At 40.7% G+C, this 23052-nt stretch overlaps 2 protein-coding genes across 5 annotated transcripts in view; both read left to right on the top strand.

The window, feature by feature from the left end:
• Nucleotides 1–2500, top strand: part of LOC119029611 (electrogenic sodium bicarbonate cotransporter 1-like) — a 35385-nt gene extending 32885 nt beyond the window's left edge. For all 4 annotated transcript variants that reach the window (XM_037116553.1, XM_037116552.1, XM_037116551.1 and 1 more), the window contains one exon: nucleotides 89–2500. The gene's annotated coding sequence lies outside the window, so the exon portion shown is untranslated. The remainder of the gene's footprint in view (nucleotides 1–88) is intronic.
• Nucleotides 2501–14544: 12044 nt separating this feature from the next.
• LOC119029613 (neuropeptide FF receptor 2-like) lies at nucleotides 14545–18733 on the top strand. The gene is made up of 4 exons (XM_037116555.1): nucleotides 14545–14606; nucleotides 16123–16458; nucleotides 17103–17202; nucleotides 17307–18733. Exons 2-4 carry the CDS (start codon nucleotides 16131–16133, stop codon nucleotides 18199–18201), a joined length of 1323 nt encoding a protein of 440 aa, XP_036972450.1. The 5' UTR covers nucleotides 14545–14606; nucleotides 16123–16130; the 3' UTR covers nucleotides 18202–18733.
• Nucleotides 18734–23052: the final 4319 nt, after the last annotated feature.

The following is a 23052-nucleotide window of genomic DNA, read 5'->3' as shown; positions in this document are numbered from 1 at the left end:
CACGCACAAAGTGATTTCATGCCGTCTGATTTCCTTTGAGTTCATAAAACACCATATTTATATTATTCTATATCCCTTCTTCTTTCAGTCTTGACAGAAGTTCCTACGCAAAAGGTTCGCCTCAGATTCGAATAGAACTGGACCCCGAGGACAACGGTTTCGCCTGGAGGAAGGGCTCTGAAACAGATCTGTGAATGAATTATCCAAAGATGCAGCACAACATAGTAAAGGTCCTCTTTTTTTATCTTCAGTACCCCATCCTGCTGGTGTTTTTTAAATCTTCCTCAATTGAGGATTTTAATCAGAGCGGCTGGAAGTATATGTCCTAAATTTTAAAACACTTTGCTGGTACAGAATTTTTATGAGGGCTATATTTAAGTTTGTGTGAGGTGTTGCAGCAAACAAAAGGGCTACTCAAGGTCATCTGGATGCAGTTTTTTTTTTAAGGAATATAAATATCTTATGAACGCGTAGCTAATAATTTATAACTTAAGATGTTTTCATCGTAAAAGATTTCCAGGAAACGGTTGATTTGTCGACTACATATCAGGATACGTTTTCCACAGTTTCTAGCGATTATTCCTCTGACACCAAACAAAACCAGCCTCTCTTCCTGTTTTTTTTTTTTTTTTTTTATATAGTCGGTGTTAAATATAATTTGATTCGACACATAACTGCTGGAATCTTGAGATTGAAACATGGAGGGAGGTACTGCATGTGGAGGCGAGCGCAGGAAATCCTCCTTTTTACTTGTAGTGAACAAAGGAGCTGCAGAAGGTCATCTGTGCAGTCACGAGCGGACATTAATTTTGTATTTATGGGCATATGCATTATTTATCCAGCACCCATCTAAGGCTGCATGTTCATTAAACACATCCAGAAGATAATGAAAGAATACAATGTTTGTCTCTGTATGGTAAGAAGTAAGTGGCTCAGCGCCACACAGACTGGAACTTTTTTTTTTGTTGTTGTTTTTGTCTCTTATTCGTCCTTTTATTCCGTTTTCTATATTTATTTTTATTTAAACTCTTGGCAAAAATTAATTGCTGTTTGAATCCTAAGCATGGCTTCACCATTTGACTTCCCCATTCGCGCAAATTTGAAGATTCTTTCTGTGGTCTTTTTCCCTGTTTCAGGTAGATATAGATGTATTATACCTGTATGTAGCTCTACCTCTTATGTTTCTGTAGGTGCCAGGCATTATATTATATTAAAATCATCTGTTGTGCAATTACTTGTGATCAAACACTGATTCATCTTTTTCAACTGGCACTGCATATGACCTCTGAATCTTCACTTCGAGTTCCTTTTTTGCTCTTAATATGTTGTGTTTTCTTGTTTTTATTGTTTGTCAAATTGAAAAAAACGGTGTATGATTTTTGCAGTGTTTTTAAAGGGTAATTTCACCAAAATTATCTGCATTTTTGGTCCACAAAGCAAAATATTGAACTTTTTTATTTCTAAAAACTCCAAACTATCTCTAAATAAATCTAGAATTGCATCATCTGATAAGACAACATCATTTATACGTTTGTTTTTAAAGGGTAATTCCACCCAAACATTTTTTTTTTTTTTGGACCCAGAAGCAAAAAAAATTTCAGATAACAAAACATGTTTTATGTTCTGTCTCATGTACTGAAGTTGGAGGGAAAAGCAGTGTAACCCATCTAAATGAATGCAGTTTAATGTCCTCACACACTTGACTGTGAATGCAACCCTGAACGCCTATTTGAGCTGATTGTTCCTTTTTAAAATGTGATCATATTTAAAAGCTGTTAATGTGATACATTTTCAATATTGAGTAATTTTTTTTGTAATTCTGTGATTTTTTTTTTTTAAATGCTAATCAACAATCACTGTGAGGCAATGCAATGTTCTGACTTCCATCTTTTGGTAGGAGTGCTGCTTTGTATCATACAGGGTAACACAGCTTCATTTTAATCGCTAGACACTATCGTCATTGCATCAATCTCCAAATTCCGTTAATTAACAGTTTGATGAGAAATGTCTTCTGTTTTTTTCTTTTCTGTATTACTCAAATGATCTGAACTGATCCAGTTGATTTTAGGATATGAACTCATATCTGTGTGTGTGTGTGATATATCTCAATCATTTGACGTGTACGTGTATTGGAGGAAAAGAAAACATGACATTCACAATCGGTGCTGTTTCTTAATTGGGGCTTTTAATTCATGCTTTCACAATCGCATCAGTGTGCTGTCAAGATTGCCGTTGAAGTTATTCTCGAACCAAAAATCAAAAAACCACATGGTCTTCCACTTTTTGTTCTGTGATCTGTATATCTTGACTTTTATGACTCTGTGGTACTGATTCCACAATAAATGTAATATTTTTTCATGTTATAACTCTGAAACCAGTTTTATACAAGCATCAATAACCATTGGTTACTCAGAAGGAAGCAGATGTCTCTGTATTTTTTTATGGAACAGTGTTTTGAAGGAGAGCAATAAACCAGTCCAAATGATTCTTAAAAACGTAACTGTGTGTGTGTGTTTGTTTTGTTATCATAAGGTTAATCGTTTGGACCACAAAGCTCCCCAAGGATGACTGACTGTACAATAGATATGATCAGTAATTTACTCCTGAATATACATTTCGTGTCTAGCAAGCATTTGTGTCAGTTAAGACGTAACAAAATGTTTCTGGACTTCTGCCGGCGTCACAACAATTAGGATTTCTGCAGCAAATATCTGGTTTGAGAGACACGTGAAGTGCACGTGTCTTTTAATGGGCATGACTTCGGTTGAAGAGCCAAGCCACCGGCACCATCATGAGTCTCGGAGCACAGATAAGACAGGAAAGGCTGCATAGTTTCTGTCATCACAGGACTCGGGCCGGCTGTAATGAAACTAATTGGCTCATTACTGTGAGTATCTGTGTTCTTGTCAGTGCCAAGATGTAAAAAAGAAAATGTGTAATTAACTCTTCCTGCAAGATGGAAAATCACTGCTCTCAGTGAATATGAGAATTGGTGTCAAAGCCCGGAACGGGATTACCTGATTTACTTACAGGAGCGTCTTTTAAAGGATGAGTTCACCCAAATGAAAGTTCAGTCATCCTTCACAGGCCGAGACGTGAAACCAACTTGTAAAACGGCCATCAGGTATCATCTGCATGTCTCAAAGGGCCCTAAGTGTTTTTAAAGCAGTTAAAGAACCCTAAATTCCCCCCAAAAATGAAATTGATCATGTGTCTACTCACATCCAAGCCAATGGAAATTCTGGTCGCCTTTGCAACATTCTTCTATACAACTGAAGTGGATGGGGAGGGGAAAAAAACCAAACCCAGCATAAAATGGCTCCACGCAGCTCATCGATGAAATCCAAGTTTCTGGAAGCCCCAAGAGCCCAAATTAATTAGAATAATGTTCTTTAAACCCCTCAGTGGCTGGTGGAGCTTCACACAGGGTGCGAACACTTTTAGCTTCAGTGAAGATTTCAGCCTTACAAAGTTTGTGGGGAAAAAAAAATGCTTTTCAAATCAGTCTGGCATCTCGGCATGTCTGGAGACTGGACGAGCTGTTTGGAGCCATATTTTTTTTTTTTCAGTTGCTGTTTCTGTTTTTAAACCACTTCCCCTCAGCTTCGTTTGTACTGCGAAGCTTCACCCGAGTTTCCATCAGCATGTTGTTGAGTAGATAATGACCGCATTTTCTTTTCTTTTTTTTTTGGCGATAACTTCTTTAAAAACACTTTGGACTTCTGCTCATCACATGACAGGAGGCGTTTCTCACAAGTGAAATAAATCCAACATATTTTGTAACATCACATTCTATTCATTACTACCAATGTCGCATACACACTTTAATAAGTAACTGCTGTATGTATCGCAAAACATCCCCAGCAGATATGGTATGTAAATATGTTTTGGATGCTTCTTCCCATGTTGCATTATATTCCTGCTCAGGGGGGCAGTGTTGACTCTTCAGGAAGGAATGTGGCTCCAGAGGTAAAACACAGCACATTAACAAAAGGACCAATTCTGCTCTGAAGGGTTGTCATGAAATCACTTTTAGTTCTGAGAGACACAACAGAAACACCTGTACATTGTGATGCAATCCAACACGCCAGCACTGCAAGTACAGTACACGCAATAGTGCTTCTCAAGGCTGTATTGTAGTGGTGTACTGATCTGCGTTACAGTGAAAAGTGCTTTAATATTTTTCGCTGTTCCACCGTGTTAGAAAGTCATTCCTTTGTGGTGTAACATCCTTGCAATAGCCCCTACCTTTTTAAAGAAACCACAGCATAACACGCCATGAACACTGAGCTTTGTGTTTGTGACTCAGATTTATATTTTGCATTGGTAATAACATAAAGACTGACCTTAGGGACCTGAAATGTTGCTGTCTGGTTTCTATTGAGCTTTGTGGACATTTTCTGAGGTGGAAGTCGCAGGGAAAGTTCTGTCCTTTGTCGTTTCTACTCAGAATGCCAAAACACAGTAAACGTTGACTCTCACTTTCCAATGAGTCATTAAGTCTGGAAGTATACAAATCAAAGCCAACAAAGAGCAGAACAGTTTAAACTAATCAAGACTACAGAAGTCGTTATTAAATGGATCTTGGTCCACGTTACGGCTAAGCCATTACTCACAACCTGGCAACTCAAAAGTTGTCCTGCCAGTTTATCTGTATGGAGAGAATTAACGTCTTGAGCACTTCTATTTGCCAGATGATTGCAAAAAGATGATATGTGTGATATGATGAAGTGATTTATGAACCTAGAGACAAGACGAGGCAGGACTCTCCGATTGGAATGCAGAGCACTTTTTGTTGCATGAAATTTCTTGCCAGATGTTGGATATGAGAGAAATTTAAGCTCTGCAAAGAGACATATTAACATATTAACATTAACGAAAACAGTCTCTGCAGAACATTATGTTCGACAACAACTTTAATCAAGTACCATGCTCATTACCATGCAGACTTCAGGAGGAGCCCCCCCTTAACACTGCCCCCCATCACCATACTCAGCAGCACCGTGTCTGCTGTGGAAACCATCTGCCCAACAAAAGTGCACTTAAAAATACATATGTTGCCAAAAACAGTGACTTTAAATATTAAATTATGCTAATTTTTAATCAAATTTTTAACATGCCAGTGTGAAGTGTCACATTGAATTGAGTAAATGTGAATAAATTAATTAGACTTAGACTGATTATGATAATCAAATGCAGGCTTGGACATAAACCTATTGTTTTTATTCAAATAAAAAGTTACAGGGAACTTTTAGAAAAGTTGACCGCATGATAACAATACATTGCAGTCTATGCCTCCTGCAAGAAACTGCCATCAAAAAGCCACAAATAATGCTCAGAACAGCACCAAACTTCAGCAACAGTACAATTATGGTTGCAGCACATAGTTGGAGGCATCAAACCTCCACTAGCTTTGCCAGATTTCTGTTGTAAAGTGAACACAACTCACTCCCCTGCAGCAGCTTCCTGTTGTGGGGAAGTCACTGCGAGCCAATCACCGAGTGCAGTATAGTTCCGCAGCTCAAGGATGAAAATGTTTGATTATTACTCCATGGAAATGTGATCAAAGTTCATATGTGTCTTACCTACTAGCTTATAACAGTTATTATCGAGAGCTGACAGGGAAAAGAACAGAACTGATCATTTCTAACCGCACTTGGTAATCGACTCGTCAGTGGTGAGTTGTGTTCACTTTACAATAGAAATCCGTCTGAGCTAGCAGATGTTTGATGCCTCAAACTATGTGCTGAGACCCTATTTGTACTGTTGCTGAAGTTTGGTGCTGTTCTGAGCATTATTTGTGGCTTTTTGATGGCGGTTACTTGATGGAGGCAAATACCGCAATGTATTGTTATCGTGCCGTCATTTCTGAGGTTGATAAAACTATGTAAGCTAGCGGTCTGCTAACGTGATCTCTTGAGGGGGGGTTCTTACTTGGTGGCATGGTGTGTTAGACCATGGATAAAACTTATACGGGAATATCCCTTTAACACATTATCCATCACTGGATGATGTGTTAAAGGTCAACAGGAATCCTTTCACAGCATTTTACTCTGTTTTTCCGAGGCCTCCAGCTGACAGGTAAAATGAGTTCCTGAGCTGTGTTAGACCTGATAAAATGAGGCTGAGTACCAATTTGGACTGCACTATGGTACTCCTTCACTCGAGGGGGGGGCGGCAGTGTTCTAGTTTTCATTTTCACCATTACTGCTACTACTTGAACAACAATTTCAACAGAAGTTCATGTGAGGTAGCACCGCTGACGTGTGCTGTGTTTATGTTTTTTGTTTTTTTTTTTTTACATTTTTTGTAAAATGTTTATACATACATAAAACACAATTACAGGGGAACATGTCAGATTGTTAATAAAACACTAGTCCTATCTTCCATACAAACTGTTTATCTATTTGTTACTTGCATAGATATTGTATATTGCTCACCATAGCTGCACCTGAGATTCATCTCAACTGAATCTGTTCAGCTGTGTTGTCCCTGTTTTCTTTTATTTTTTTTTTTAGCCATATCCTGATTTTACAGACCAACAAAGCTGAATCTGGTTCTGATGTTAAAAGCAGAAATGCACTACATGACTCACAGAGCACAGTGCCGGTCCGGCCCCCTGCGACCCTGCAGAGGTTAAGCAGGGTTAGCTAATGGACAGACGAACTCTACATTTAAGCATTTGTCCAAAGCACTGGAGCACAGTTGGGGGAAAAATTATTGATGCCACCCCCATAAAATACATTTCATCCAAATACATTTGAATGAAGGCGACTGTAACTAACTTATCTGAAGATATCAGAACTATACGTCTTCAAGAACAATCATCATCTTTTGACAGGGGTGGATATAGATGTGCTGCTCAGTGGGTTTGACACTCTTAATAAAGCGACAGCGCCCACACTGGCTCTCGACACACACTGTACATCCCCAATGACATCGTCTCCGGGGTTCACTGTCCAGACTCTGTTCCCAGTGTCATCACTCAGGCGATGGGAGCCATTAGTGTTTTCTCCCTCTGGGTGTTCCAGGTTGGTTTGACAAGTCCAGACAGTTTTTATATCAGTAAAGCGTCTTTTTGCTTTGCCAGCCAAGGCAATCATAGATGTGTTATTTCGCCACAGTTACCAAAAAAAAACCAATCTATACGTATGATTTTATTTGGTGGCTGCCTGACACTTCCTGTTGGTGTGTGTCTGTCGATTAAAAGGTGCACCGCACACAAGAAATGTTGATCAGAGGAGAAAGATCTTCAATGACTGATGACTGTTTTTGTTTTCATGAGGACAACACAATTTCATACTGTTTTACTTTGTTTACAATGTGGCGGACCCTGCCACCTTTCCAGCATCAAACAATGTTCCGATGACCTTGTTTTCCTCTGAGAACAGAATAAAGATTTTTTTGTTTGTATCTGTACCTCTTTAATATTGTCAGCATTCAGTTTTTTATTTTGTTTTGGATTTTGAATTTCTTCCTCAGAACCACCCAGTGTTCCTTTGACAATTCTCCCTTCATTCATCTCTCATGCCGGGAATGTAATGTTATAAAATACGTGTTTTTTAAGAGTTCAACTCAGATTTGGTTTGACCAGCTAAACTTAAGAGAAAGTACAAATGCATTACCAAATGTGTCGTCCAAATGAAGCACAGGATGCGATGTGAAAGGCTTCTCAGGGGAGCATAATGAGATGAGGAGTGAGACGATTTAATTATGAGCTAAACGGAGCAGAAAACCACGCTGCAACATGTTTGCTTTTCTGACTCCTGAGGCCTGTAATTATTGCTCCATTTAAACTATGAAAATTATATTTATTTTGCTTGTTGTAAACATACTTTTTTTCAGACATTTTCAGTGTCAGTGATTTGTCAATTTCTTACAGGGGGGTTGACCTGGTTTGTGTCATTCACCCGTGACTAATGAACTGATTCTTTTTTTTTCTTTCGTTTTCCTTTTTTCTGGTTGGGGCCAAAGAGTCTAATTGGAAAATTGATCGATGAGTCAGGCAGGCATGGCAACCGCCTTCATCCTCATTCAAATCGCCTTCTTTTACAGGTTATTTCTCATATATCCTATAGATTATGGAACATTCCTATAGATTACACCACTAAGCAGTAAATAAAGATGTCAACATTAGCAACAAATGAAGCTAGATAGTAAATACTAAATACTAATAATAGAGGCAATACTTATTCCACAGTCTAATGACCAGTTCCCTTTAAGGGATTTTTTTCCACAAAAATCAAGACAACTCACAGCTCAAAAGAAGCCAATAAGCGAAGAAGCATTGTTTTTCCTGGTTGCTATCCCCTGGAAGAGGTGGAAGAACTGCAGAAACTCTACACTGCAAATGAAAAAGCACGGCCACTGATGGACGAGGCAGAGAAGGCAAAGAGGGAGAGTGAGAGAAGACGAGGTGAAATAAGAGTAAAATTGACAGGCGTTAACTTTGATGGAGAGCGCTCTGGTGTTGCGTCAGAGTCTGTTTCCCTGTTGATACGTGTCTCCCCTTACAGCTGGGACTCAAGCTGGTTCAAAACTGGCATTCTGTCTACTTGATCAGAAGATTCTAGGTCTAATCGAGGTTGTTACGGTTGTTTTTTTGCCTTGGACGGTAGCTGTAATGAGAGCGGCTAACCATGTTGCTGAAGATGTCTTTGACAGTGGCGCCAACAGTAATAGCCCACCACCGGGAAATGCAAGGATTTTATCTGATTTGAGACAATAGCTATGGGGGGGTCATTGTAAGTCATGGCCATATGTATTCATTCAGTAATCAAATAAAACAGTCATAAGGCCGTGCACTGACATTTACCTACAAAGTGAGCCGGTTCCACGTATCTGACCAAACTACAGTGACCACATCGTTTCTACACACAGGAGCCTCTCCAAACATGCGTTACACAGGTGTGTTAATGGCCATACAGGTGGAAAGTACGGTGATGTTTTGTAGTACACAAAACATTTGTGGAGCTTCACAGCTCAACAGCTTTGCAGCATTTTTCTAAACTCAATGCAGTAATTGATGTCTGTTGAAGTCCTGAGGTCCAAAATTGATTAGAAAAGACATATTTTACACCCGTTGTAAAGCCCAAATTGTCACTGTATCTGCTGAGCTACTGTAAAAGCAGTACGGAGACATTTCATGTTTGTTTCCCGGTTGTTTTAACACATTTACAACAAGTCCCCCATCTACCTCAGTTGTTTAGGAGAATGCTTGCAACTCTGTTTTGCTGTGAAGCTCCAGAAAATAACTTCTCCTTTAACACCCCCTGAAGAGGACGACACTGAATCACAGGGTCGACGTAAAAGGCCCTCTCAGACATGCAGGTGTCAGCTGATGGCTGTTGTACGCGTTGTTTCAATAGGGATCCAAGTTGCTTTTAAACTGCAAGCTATTGGAATAGTTTCAAGCAGGAAAATAAGAAGAGGAAGCAGAAGAAAAATTTTAAAAAATGACAACACCATTTTTTTCTTTCAGTTTGACTGAAAAAACATTAATGACCGCAAAATAAGTTTCCAAAACTCGTTTCTGATTCAGCCTGTGAAAGACCCCCCCCCCCCCAAAAAAAAAAAACAGAAAGAAAAACACCCTGTAGATGTCACATCGGATTCAGAAGCAGTAAGGGACATTTATTTACAAAGAAAACAAAATGTCTTTCACAGCTTGGCGGAGTCAGCAATGTTATGTTTCGAAACATCTGAAAAGAGCTGTGCAGACTAAAAAAAACGATCAGAGGCGATGTAGTATAGATTCCAGTCAAACAGATGTTTGCATTTGTGGATGGGGGGAGAAAAATCCTCTCAGATACAGAACAGACAGAAAAAAAGACTCCAGCTGGGTGTCTGATTCAAACTAATGACCTTCCTGCTGCGAGGAAATGATATCGCCTGTGTTGTTAATTAACAAAATGCATCCATTTGCAGAAAACACTTTGCCGCCGTTCACTTTGCCACTCGTGCCATCTGCATTGTATGTATCCAGCACGTGTCGCTCTGGCTGCCATTTGTGCTCGGCTTCCGCTTGTTAACGCTGTGATGCAAGGCTGTGCATTTAACAGCACAAATAGAACTCATTATGGCGGTTTTCTTATTCCCCTGCAAGGTGCGTGAATGGGCAGACAATGACTGTCGGCGCGGCTTTGACTTGGCATTAATTTTGAAAAGCCCATTATAAGCGCAACAAAACTGCTGTCATTCCCCTCAGAAATACAGAAAAAAGGTTGCAGCCTACATCTCTCTCTCCAGATGACACTGAAAGGTTAATGCACATATATATATTTTTTTCATTAGCAGCAGTGTGACATTGTCTCCGCTAGACATTTTTCAAGCGAAGAAGATGAGATCCTAATATGTCCTCCTGTGAGTTTTGTATTTTTTAACTGGTCTCTTTTTCGTGTCCTTGCTGTCCCCCCCCCCTTTATGGATTCACACCTGAGCGCAGACCAAATGAATAAATGATCTTGATATACTGCATCAAATAATCAAACTGCGCATTTTAAATCATTGAGTAAAAAAAAAAAAAAAAAAAACCTCAATAAAGACACATGAACGTTTATCTGCATGTTGCTGTTGGCTAAATAGAGAGCCTCAGAGTTAATCAATCCCATACAGAGGTCACTCGTGTCAAATGAAATAATGGGCTGCAAATGACATAAGGGACGTCAGTGCTTATATCTGAGGGGACAAACTGCGTGTGGAGGGAAATGAAGCAGAAATGCAGCCTTGAGGGATGAATGACAGCTGTTGAAAGCAAAAGGAAGCCCTGTTAGAAGTTGTTAGAAGCCTTCGTGGAAGAAGAAGAAGAAAAAGAAGAAGAAGAAGAAGAAGAAGAAGAAGAAGAAGAGGAATTACAATAACTTTGATGATCTGACAGCTTGTTATGCTGCAACATCCTCAGGTAAAACATTTCAAACTTCCCAATACGTGTTTAAGAGCAAATCGGCTTCTCTTGGAATGATTTAGTATCTTTGCACTTCGGGTGCCCTCGTCTCAAACTCGATGGTTTTTGTTTCTTGGATGGACTTTTGGTTAGAAGCCTGAAATAAAGTCTGTGGTGGACACAAGCCTCGGAGGTTTAACTTTTTGTAAGTGCTTGAGTAATTACCCCACTTGTGAATTTTAAAGCTCTCACCATGGCTGAATAAGACTTCAGATGATGTCAGAGACATCAATCACGGAGAGCCAGCCCCTTAAACTATTGTTATTTTGACTTTCCAGCTTGTAGATTGAACAAATTACATTAAAGTGTGTATAGTACAGAGTAGTATGGAAGTCATGCGACTGGGATGCAGCTCGTTTATAGCTCATGTTAGCTTTTTGACTTCTTGTGATTGCACTTACGCTTCCAAACTCATAAAACTTGGTGTTCACTGGTGATGATTAGATGTGCGAGCATCATAAATTAATTTTCTGCGATTATCCACAATCCCATGGTAAAAATATTATTGGCACTCTGCTGGGTGATGTGAACTCCCAGGTTAGCCTACAGTGCTAGGATAGGCTACGTCATCCCAAATGACGTTCTGAGCATTTTGCTAATTAGCATTCGTTAGCATTCTGAGCTGTGGCTGTAGAGTTGTTGTATCTTTAACTTGGTTTTGTGTAATGTTTAATAATGCCATCTCTGTTGAGTCTTCGAAAGAAAGAAAGAAAGAAAGAAAGAAAGAAGGAAAGAAAGAAAGAAAGAAAGGAAAACAACCCCTAACCTATATTTATCTCTCCCTGTCCTGCCTTTCCATTTTCATCATCATAGAATGAAATCTGACTTTTAACAAAAACAACTTGATTGTTTTGAGATGAAAACAAACTATAACCAGAAAATAAGTGGAACAGTTTGAATGGAACTGGCTTTTTGTTTGTCACACTCTTTGTATGAAAAATGAAGAGATAGTAAGCCGAGTCGAGCGCGCCGGGGGAATATTTAGAGAACGTCTTGTCGCTTTTGCCACCTCTATATTTGTCCTTGAAACAAAAACACTCACTTTCTGTTTATTACTTTGAACAAAAATTCTCATAACTTCATGTGGCAGCCATCGCTAAGCTCGGCTCTATTTTTAAATATCCCCATTTAACCTAGACAGAAACTCCCACTGACAGTGTGTTCCCTCCCTCTCCGCCTCTCTTCCAGGTGACAACTCCTGCAGTTTTTGACAGGATTCATGCTCAAGGCGTTTTAACGTCTTAATTAATCATCCTGCAGCGACTGCACCTCCAGTGGCCTCAGGGTTTTTGTTTTTTTTCCCTCAGATTTGGCGGGAATTGCTAATTTTGTTTAGCCTCGTTGCGCTCTATCCTCGCGCCTCCTCAAGTCAAGTATCAGCCGACCACTTATCGAGCGGTCAGCCCTCCTCGCGCTGCTCCGTGGTGGTCAGATAACACTCAGCTCAATCACTGCTCAGCTCCTTCCTCTCATCTGCCGCTCCTGCATTGATTACGTATTGACCCTTCATCAACGCTCACTTTTGCTCCTGAGCTCCCCTCAGCCCGTCATCTCCCTGTACCCATCACCCCGGCCAATTTTCTCCCACGCGTCTCATCAAACAGGAACTTTGTTTGCAGAGTTGTGCATATTTACTGTGTCCGTGCACCCAGTAATTTGTGAGGCGCCCTGCAGCCTGCCTCAGTGACGACGCCGTCGCACACCATCACTAATTGGGTGAAAACAAACAGATTACAGCTCGACAGCCTCCAAAGCGTATTGTGTATATATTGCATCCAAAAACACTAATTGCATGATGAGGACCGTTCTTTACAGGAGGTCCATCTGTCTGGATTACGCTCAATAAATACATCAGACAGAGGAAAAAACAGATTTAAATTCACTGATACAAAAATATCTCATTTGATGTTATTTTGTTTAGTGTCGTTATTGGACATTTTTGGTTGTTTTTATTACTTCTGCCAGGGGAGGTTATATTTCCTCCCGCGTCCTTCTGTTTGTTGGTTGGTCTGTCGGCAGGAAAACACTACTGAACAGATCTGTGGATATAAAAATGGGTCTCGGACCAGAATAATCCTTCTTTTTTTCCCCTGTCATTTCTTTTTAAATTTCTGCATGGGCTCTTATGAAAAGAATCAGCCGCATTTAGGTGGTGGCTGGTATCTGTGAGTGAGAAGGATTTGATGCAGATTGTAATAAAAATCTGGATCTAGCATGTTTTCAGAAAGTAGTCTTGTTTTTTTTCCACTGCTGTTTCATCTAATTTTGCTTCTTGGATTCAACCCAGCCGGCAGAATAACTGTCTGCCAAGTACGTTTCTGCAAGACCACAGATAAAGTAAATCTGGACGTTTTTTTATGTTGCAACTTTGAGTTTGTTCGTTTGGATTTTCAACTTATGTTCAAGTTTAGGTTGGTTAGGGCGAGGAAAGCATCGCGGTCGACTTACAATGCCTGTTTTGATCACCATGCTCATAGATGGAGATGGTCTGACATCCCATTATTAAAAATATAATTTTAGTTGCCTAAAAAAAAAAAAAAACAGCTGAAAATGCTCGCAGCTCGCCTTAAAAAAGACCCAGTATATCAGATATAGTATAACAGGTATCTCAGGTGTTATATCCAGTGTCGGGAGTCAAACTCAGGGCCGCCTTGTTGCCCACGTTCCTTCCCTCCACCTCCGTAAGTTAACAATGGCTTACATGCACATAATGTTCACATGATATAACTTGTTTGGTAAACATGTCAACCTTGGACGTTACTGTTGTTTGCAGAACTGTCAAATCTTAACATAATCTCCTTGGCAACTGGGCGGAGGTCATTGAGAGTTTCCCTTCATTTACTGCGCAATGATGCTTCGGTTCAAAACACAAATATACAAATCGGCAAACCAGCTCAGTTAAAGTAGTTACCGTATAAAACTGTACAGATAAACAAAAACATTATGGTAACGAATAGGGACTGAAACATCACGACTGCCAATGTGCAGCAGAGGAGGATTCAGAAAAGGTACCAACGGTGATGAGGCTTGACTGAATTAAAGGAGGTATACACTCTATATCATTTCACTCATTCTTTGATCTTTACATTGTATTTTCTCATCTTATTGGTACTGTGAGGTTTTACATTGTCATTTGAACATTCATTCAGGTTGGATTCACATTTTGTACATTGTCTCCACTTCATCAGAGGGCTGAAGAGGACCGATGATTGATATCTTGAGGAGGGGGGGGGGTTCTCGACACTTACTAATTAATGTCAAAGCAAACCAGCTCTCAGAGTCTTGAAATGACAAAGCTCTGCTCCGCACTGGCAAGGAGTCATTACATAGTGTGACAGCCACATATATAATGTACTGTGCATTCCACATTCAATTCACACGACGCCTCCGGACACACATTGCTCTCAGCACCACCCGGCACACCTCCTCCCCAGTGAATCCCATCTCCTCCTCTGTCATGTATAAGCACCACAGCATTCGCAGCCTGGCAGGCGGACGGAGCAGACGCACAGGGTGTCATGCACGTAAGGACAAGAGCGCGCTGCCTTTTCCTCTGAAAGAGTGGGATTTGTGTCCAACGGATATTTAACATCTCAAAAAAAGGACAGAGGAAAGAAGAAGAAAAAAAAAAAGGGATACAACTCAGATTGTGTTTTCTTGGAAGGTAAGAAATTAATGTCAGCTGTAGAATTGTTGAGAGTCTTTCAACCAATATGATCCGATTGTCCCTTTCCATCCTGTCACAGAGATGGTTAATTAAGCAGAGTGTCAGCTGTGCTTTTTGTTGATAAAACTGTGGAGATATTAAGGCTGTTTGACTGCACACTGGTTAAAAATAAATACTTTCTATTGGTGAAACTGAACTGAGAGGCACTGTAACGACTAACGAACAAAACACCCACCAGGCAGGACTTTTTAAAGCACTATATATAAAATAACTTAAGAAAATGTGATTGCTGTTGTTTCTACATAAAAAAAAGATAAAGCTCTGTTAAAGTATGGATCTCCAGAAATTGATTTTTTGCTACAGTTTTTTTTTTTTTCGGTTATTGAGCTCTTCTGTCATCCATGTAATTGTTACAGGAGCAAAAGTGAGTTTTATAATTTCAAGAAAATCAGTAATTTCTTGCAGATATATGCAGATTAAAAGACAAACACAAGCTGATCTCTTCTCACTGTCAGAGAGTGTGAATTCCTACTATCAGCTACAGTAATCAGTTCTGATTTTTAGTATAAGTATAACGAGCAGCATGACGACTTGGATTGTTAGAGCAATCAACTATATCTAGCAGTTACAAATAATAATAATAATAAGAGGGAGAATAAACACAGCAAATGGAAATAGAGAACATTAAATACATTATATTCAATCTAAATTCATTTATTCTTAAAACAAACAATTGTGTGTAAAAATTCAATTTGTGAAAGATGATGGTCTCAAATGCAATTGCTTATTCAAAAACAAATTATTGATTCATCACATGGCCTAATTCTGTCTGTTTCTACACCAGAAAGTGATTTTCGTAGAAGAAAAGCTGCACTTTGATTTCATTCAGCAGCACAGAGCTGCAGAACATCAAATTAAAACAAACAAACAAACAAAACACGAGCTTGATTAAACTTAATTGTCCTGCGAAAGCTTTACCTCGGAGTACATTTTCCTCCATCCCGCCACATATAAAGAAATTAATCAAATCACACACTGTAAGTGTCAGAAAAATAATCAGAAGTCAGTTGTTATCAAATATGCCGCCCACGGTGCTGGATTTAGATGATTGAAGAAACAAATTGGAAAGACGTCAACCCCGCTGCTCTCGGAACAACATTGGTCATTTCAGTCAGCGTGTTTTTTGTAGAGTGTGTGTGTGTGTGTGTGAGGGAGCATACACTCAACTGAATCAACTCGCCCGCAAGGATCAAAAGGCAAAATAACTGAGCTATTGATTTCTTGAAAAAGGGCTCTATTGTTTTATGTAATTACCCATTGATTCCTTCATCTGGTTTGCACTCCCACTGGGAGGATGTGTGGAGTAATGTTTTGCCTCATAATTGGCTGATTTTTTTTTTTTTTTTTGCTTAACGGATGATATTGGATTTTTAACCCAGAACACGTGCACTAACATGCAGAGAACGTAATTATCCATTGCCCGGCTCCATTTCTCTGTCGCTCTGTCTTCCAGGTAACACCATGACCCAGGATCCACCTCTCAACACTTCGTGGGAGAGCTTGACCTCCTCTAATTACTCGAGACTGCAGGAAAACTCTCTGACCCACCAGAACATCACATATGTTGACTTCTACCTCCACAAGCCCTCCGTGGCCGCAGTGTTCACCGCGTCCTACCTGCTCATCTTCCTGGTGTGCATGGTCGGCAACGGGGTGGTGTGCTTCATCGTGCTGCGCAGCAAGAACATGCGCACCGTCACCAACCTGTTCATCCTCAATCTCGCCATCAGTGACCTGCTGGTTGGCATCTTTTGCATGCCAACGACGCTGGTGGACAACATCATAACAGGTCAGAATGAGGAGAGAGCAACCCACATTCTGCAGGATCATGTCGTACTCACGAGCTCACCCGCATTTATGTTTCAGAAAATCATTATACAAAGAGTTTACAGGCTGGAACCAAACGTAGAGGGAAGTTTTACTCATCCTATAAACCACTGTGATAATTCCTTTCATGTCGACGGTTAACTGCAGGGAAAATTTTCGATCGGTTACGTATGTCGAGCCAGTAGCAGTCTGAGGTAAACAGTAAAGCCACCAAAGGAAGTTCAGTGTGCGAACACTTCCTCCAGAGAAGCAACAAATGTAAGTAAGAAAGGGCGATTCTAGTCTTTTATCTGACAGCACTACTATGACCCTGCCGTATCACAAGAAGGACAAACGCCCTGCTGCCATATGGCTTGCAGGTAAAGCTCACGTTGCAGCTGGCTGGAATGGGAGGAGATACGCTGCCAGTCAGTGAGGGATTGAAAGAGTCAGTCCAGTTAACCATAAGCTTGAGTACATTAAGCCAGCGAGAGCTACTGTGACACATGAAAAGCACCTTGGGGGAGAAGAACGATGAGCTAAACTTCAAGAAGCTAGCCAGGGTGGACGGTGGAATTGTATTTATTTCACACAATTTTATGTTTTGTTCTCTCTTGTTTCTTGCAGGATGGCCGTTTGGCAGCGTGGTGTGCAAATTAAGTGGTATGGTTCAAGGGATATCTGTATCAGCCTCCGTGTTCACTCTGGTGGCGATAGCTGTGGACAGGTGAGGGTGGTACTACTATCACTGGTATCATGTGCTTGTGTGGGTGTGTGCTTTATCCCGCTTCTTTCCCTTAATGCATCTCCTCCGATCCCCCTTTGTGTCAGGTTCCGCTGCATTGTCTACCCTTTCAAGCAGAAACTGACCATCGCCACCTCGAAGCTAATTATCGTGATCATCTGGGTCTCAGCGGTGTCCATCATGTGTCCCTCTGGGGTCATGCTCCAGGTGACGAAGGAGCAGACGGTGCGAATCGTCCTCGGCCACAACGACGACACCCGCCCCTTCTACTGGTGCCGGGAAAACTGGCCCAATCAGGAGATGCGTAAAATCTACACCACCGTCCTTTTTGCTAACATCTACCTGGCTCCTCTCAGCCTCATCGTCATCATGTACGCCCGCATCGGCTACACCCTCTCCAAGACCACCATTCCCCCGATGAGGGGAAGCGGAATTGGATCGGAAGACGGCATTGGCAACAACAAATCGAGCATGGAGGGTCGTCACACAATTTCAAGGAAGAGGACTCGGGTGATAATGATGCTGCTGGTTGTGGCTCTGCTCTTCATCTTGTCCTGGCTTCCTCTGTGGACGCTGATGATGCTGAGCGACTACGCCAGCCTGACGGAGCACCAGCATCGCATCATCAACATCTACGTGTTTCCCTTCGCTCACTGGCTGGCCTTCTTCAACAGCAGCATCAACCCGATCATCTATGGCTTCTTCAACGAGAACTTTCGCAGAGGCTTTCAGGCAGCTTTCAAATTCGAGTTGTGCTCTGCGGAAGTTGAGCGGCAGAAGATTCACTCCCATCGCATCAGAGGGCACGCCGTGCTCCCAGTCCAGCCGGAGACCCACAGTAAATCGGGCTCTGTTGTCAGATCGGGGTTAGTGGGGAATGGGAAGTACTCGTCTCAGGAGGGAGTTTGTTTGTCTGGTAGAAGTGATATCAAAGAACAGGACCTGATCGTGGAGGACCTGGAAAAGGTGTCCCAGATTTAGATTTAGACTTAGACTGTCCAGCGCCTAAACATTTTCCAAGGATCTTCTGGTGTTGTGTTTCAAGGACAATGAAAAACAAGCCTCTGAAATAGAACATTAAACTCTGTATTTATTTGTTTCAAGCGAATGTACGTGCCGTCCCTCTTGAATGTATACTGTGGTGTAAATAGCAAAGACTAGTATAACATAAGAGAGTTTAAAGACCCTGACAACTATTTAAAGGTCCCATATTACACTATTTTTCATCAATTTCACACAACTGTCAGAGGTCCAACAACACTGTATTCGATATGCATTGCCCCAAACCCATCCGTGGTCCTGAATTTCAGTTGTCTAAAAGTCGCTCAAGTGAGCTCTACTGAGAACAGGCTGTGTCTGTGCCTGCACCTTTAAATGCTAATGAGCTCTGTCTGTCAAATCCCTACTTGCCTGCTAGGCGTCCCTCTCAGGGAGACGATGCCTCTCACGTGAGTGGTAGCATGCGCTGATGTTATGGTGGATGTATATATGTGTCGCTATGGCTCGCAGAGATGCTGTTGTTCAACCAGACCAGTTTGATCCAGAATTGGACCCAGAGGGAGAAGCTCCTGAAGAAGTACGGACTCTGCGGCTGCAGCAGGACGTTTCAGAATGGTTAGTGTGTCTGAATAATGTTAGTTTGTTCTATGTGTTGTTACAGTTGCTACCATGTAGCTAATGGCTAACAGCTAGCAAGAGCTGTGTTTGTCTCCAGCGCAGTCTCTAAACTCTTGGACACTGTTCTCATCGTCTTTGTCTCCAGTCTGCACATGTTTCCAGACTTTTTACTGTAACAATCAAGCTCCATCGTAGTGGGACTTGTTTTTTTGTATGTCTCATACAGCAACTTAGCATACCTGATCAATTAATGTATGTTACATGAGTGACCACTTGCGTCACGCCCATTACATGAATTATGTCACCTATGTAAAGAGACTGTACGTAGTTATTTATTAAGAATTTTTTGTGTCTATACCTAACCGTTTGACAATGTTAATAACAATCCAAAAGTCATAATATGTCATGATATGTGAGCTGTCCATCAACAGGCTTTGTTTTGAAAAACTGGATGTAGCATAAAACATATTATTTACGTATTATCTGACCACAGAGCCTAGAGACGTAGCTTGAGTGTCATTGTTTGAAGCTTACTGTAGACCAAGCTGCCGTTTTTTGATGGTGTTCAAAACTCTTGATCAGAACTGATTAACAGTCACCTCCACCATAGACGAACAACCCACCAACTGTCACCCGATGTTGCTAAATCCGGCTCTTAGGTTGCCTTTTTATAGATGATCCTTGCTTCTCTTTGTACCGGAGAAAAATAAGAGCGCAGATGAAACACCTACAGAAATCTCATGTAAAATAACAGCCGTAATAGTCTGAGAAAAACACGTTTTAAGGGCCTTCAAGATGAGAATGATAATCTGAATGTCAATTATTTATTACTATGTAAAGATATTAGTCGGATAAACTGGCATTTTGGTGTTAATTGTTTGTGTTTCTGTTGTTTACATGCTGCCAAATTCTCCTTGCAGGTGATATAATACCTGTGGGATTGAATTAATTGCAGCGTATCACAGACTGATGAGACTTTTATAAGTGCAGTTACCGTCACCGGAAGTTTGTAATGTTTCAGGGCATCTTTGGCAGTTGAAGATGCCGACATTAGAGTAACACACAACTCTCGAGGGTGAGGTGCGCGGCGGTGCAATGAGATCTGTGTCAGCTTCCTCCAGTCAAAGTGCAACGTTCCGGCGCTCCGAGGCGGATTGGACCGGGCCAACAGCTGTGACATGCGGTGGCAGGGGAGGAGGACCGCAGGCTAATTTAGAAAGCCTTCTGTTGTCTGTTTTCTCTCGGGGCGCTGTGAAATTTGAACATTAAAACACTGCCATGTCAGAGAGAAGAAAGGTATTAGCAAGAGGTAGGACTCAGGCAAAGGAGAAGACAGGTGAAACGCAGGGCGACAACTTAAAGTGGGGCTTGCAACTGAGGATTGTTCTTGTTATCAATAAAGCATTTTAACAGGTAATAAGTTAATCATTTACACCCCATCACCACTTGGTGTTATAAAATCATGTACAAAACCCCAAAATTTTTGACATTCTTGTTTGAAAAATGACTGAAACGATTAACAGACTGGTCCATTATCAACTTATCGTTGCAGCTCTACCCGGAAGCAAAGCAAACACGATTACATGAGACGTGAACCAGAATCAAATCTCCTTATTAGGTCAAGCGTGTGTTCACATATGAGGAATTGGACTCCGGTTTTAAATCGCTCTGATACACAAATACAAGGAAAACAAAACAATGACAAATATGTTAAAGACTGGTAGGAATAAAGACTGGTAAATTGTCCAGGTCAGAGATTCACAGAGGGAATTCATCTATAAAGCCTAACAGCTGCTTCTTGCCCTTCACATGTTGCCCTGAACATGACTCCTCGACTTAACTGTTCATCAGTCTACACGCTGCTACGTTACATCCACTGTACATGTCGACTATGAAGTGTGCTCTACAGTGGGAGATCGGACCTCGGGCGCAGCTATCACGGCTGTGAACAGGCCAGGCATTCACACATAACCATGGTATTATGTTGCTCTTACCACAAAGGTAATAGCTGTGTCAAGAATGTAGAACATTGTGGTCGAACGGGAGCTATTTTCTGGAGACTTTCCAGAGGCAGTTACACTTTAAATCTCATCGTTACCTCATCAACAGTGCCGATGGTGATACTGGAACAGAGTGATGTATATTTTACAGTTAAGAGTGAATATATCGATATATTTGATAGATATTCATTGTAAAAAAAAAATTACATTTGATGGAATTCTTCTATTAATTTGTTATATAATGTGTATTTGTCATGAATTTGTGCTACAGTAATTGACATTTAACTTTTTTGTGGTCAGTGTTTGACAAGCCTTAATACACAAAGTGTTTGTGCCAAAATCTTAAAGGTACCGTGTGGAGTCTTTGACCTCTAGCAGCGAGACGGAGCAACGTTTTACAGAGCGGGGTCCGTCGTGGTTCTGCTACTCTAGGACACTCTGCCATGACGTTCACATGCACGCTAATATTTCACTATTTTTCTGAATATGATTTGGGGCATGTTCCAAATCTCATTCCAAGTGCATGGACATGTGGGATATTATTTGGATTTCTAAGAGAATTCTTTGGACATGTACCCTGTCAACTCAATCAGCAGATGTGATGTAATGTTTAATGTTGGATAATGTTTCTTTATGTTGCAACTTTTGTAAAATGTTCTATTTCTCTCGTATCATAAGGCTGTGCTCAGGCTGTGGTTAGGTTGTGGCACAAAAGCCACTTTGGTATTTTAAATCAAACCAATATGTTTTCCTTTATCTAACTGCTTCTAATGAAAAATAGTCAGTTTTCATCCAGCTTCCTGAGAAAAACACCCAGATCTTTGTCACGACCCAAAAAATCGAGATGGTCTGATGGTCTCAATCGGAGTACACACACGTCTCCATGTAGATGGAAATATTAATGGATTATTTATTTTCATTATGCATGTCAAGAACTTGGTAGGAACATTGTCTCCGTCTGAATAAGTGCAAAAAAACCAAACGAACAAAAAAAAACCCCAGAATATTTTGTGCATGTGCAATGTGCCAACAAATCTAAGCGCAAAAGCAAAGCAAGCTAGTAAACATGGATGTTAACAATACTTCAGATATGGGGTTTACACCCTTTTTATGAGGAAAGAACCTCATTCAAGTTCATACTAAAGCATACACCTTTAAGCTTTGGTAAATCATAATAATAACAATACATGTACTCCTCGCTCCCTCTGACAACCTGCTGCTAATGTTATCAAGTATTTAGCAGATGATGAAGTTGTGTGTATTTTTGGAGTCTCTTTTCCAGTCGTACTCGCACGGGCTTTGCCAACTGTATTAACAAGGAGTGCGTATAATGATGTTCTATGTGTGTCGGTCATAGTAGCACTCTCAGTTACACTCGAGAGAGTGAGTAAATAGCCTCAGGGACTGAAGTGAAAGAACAGACAGATCCGTGAAGGGTATGCAGTGTATACCTGATCTTATTTTCTGATTGTTATTCTTCAATCACCACCGTGAGGACGTGAGCAGAAAAAAATGTCTGAAGGTATATAAATGTAATCTCATGGTATCTCTTTATGTGCCAACCTGTCTGACTACTCATGCGGTAAATATATGTTTCAATATATATTTCAGCCCCTGTTCTTGTTTTCATTACATACCTTAATGTTTGTGAAAAAAAAAAGAAAGAAACACAGTTCTGCCATTGTTCTTTGCTGCACGTTTGCAAAAATAGGAAGAGCAATTTTCATGGGGTTTGCTATTAAAACATTGTTTTGACAGTCTGTCTTATTTGCACCTTGCAGTCTTAAGTCTACAGAGGGCTGATAAGGTTTTGAGTGGGAAAAAGCATTTGAGAATTTGAACATATTGTTCTTGTTGAATGGTATTTATAGCTTTGCCAGAGAGAGGCAGTTCACAGTTCTTGGTGAACAAAGGGATACATTTCAATGCAGAACTCTCAGTGTTTATTATAGACCGGTAAGTAAACAGCTGCTAATGTTAGTTATTAAAAAAAAAAAAAGCTACCTTTTTAAGCGAAAGGTAGTTAATCGTGTAATATTACTGACAGTGGCAGTGTGCTTCCTAGCTACTTGTTGAAAGAAAATAAAAAGTAAAAGATCCTGATCTGCACCAAAAGTGAATGGGGTCTGTTCTGGGCTGAGACCCATCCTCCGTCCAAGCTCGATGGAAACCCGTTCTGTCGTTTTTTTGTGTAATCCTGCTGACAAACCAACCA

The sequence above is a fragment of the Acanthopagrus latus genome, chromosome 12, assembly GCF_904848185.1.
Source record: "Acanthopagrus latus isolate v.2019 chromosome 12, fAcaLat1.1, whole genome shotgun sequence".
NCBI lineage: Eukaryota > Metazoa > Chordata > Actinopteri > Spariformes > Sparidae > Acanthopagrus > Acanthopagrus latus.
The sequence above is the reverse complement of the archived record's forward strand: the minus strand, read 5'-3'. Positions and strand labels throughout refer to the sequence as shown.

Excerpts from the sequence above, each read along its gene's own strand:
- LOC119029613 (XM_037116555.1), top strand. The coding sequence starts at position 16,131 with ATGACCCAGGATCCACCTCTCAACACTTCGTGGGAGAGCTTGACCTCC. Across the intron at positions 16,459-17,102 it reads GGTGGACAACATCATAACAG|GATGGCCGTTTGGCAGCGTG; the intron begins GTCAGAATGAGG and ends TGTTTCTTGCAG. Across the intron at positions 17,203-17,306 it reads GTGGCGATAGCTGTGGACAG|GTTCCGCTGCATTGTCTACC; the intron begins GTGAGGGTGGTA and ends CCTTTGTGTCAG.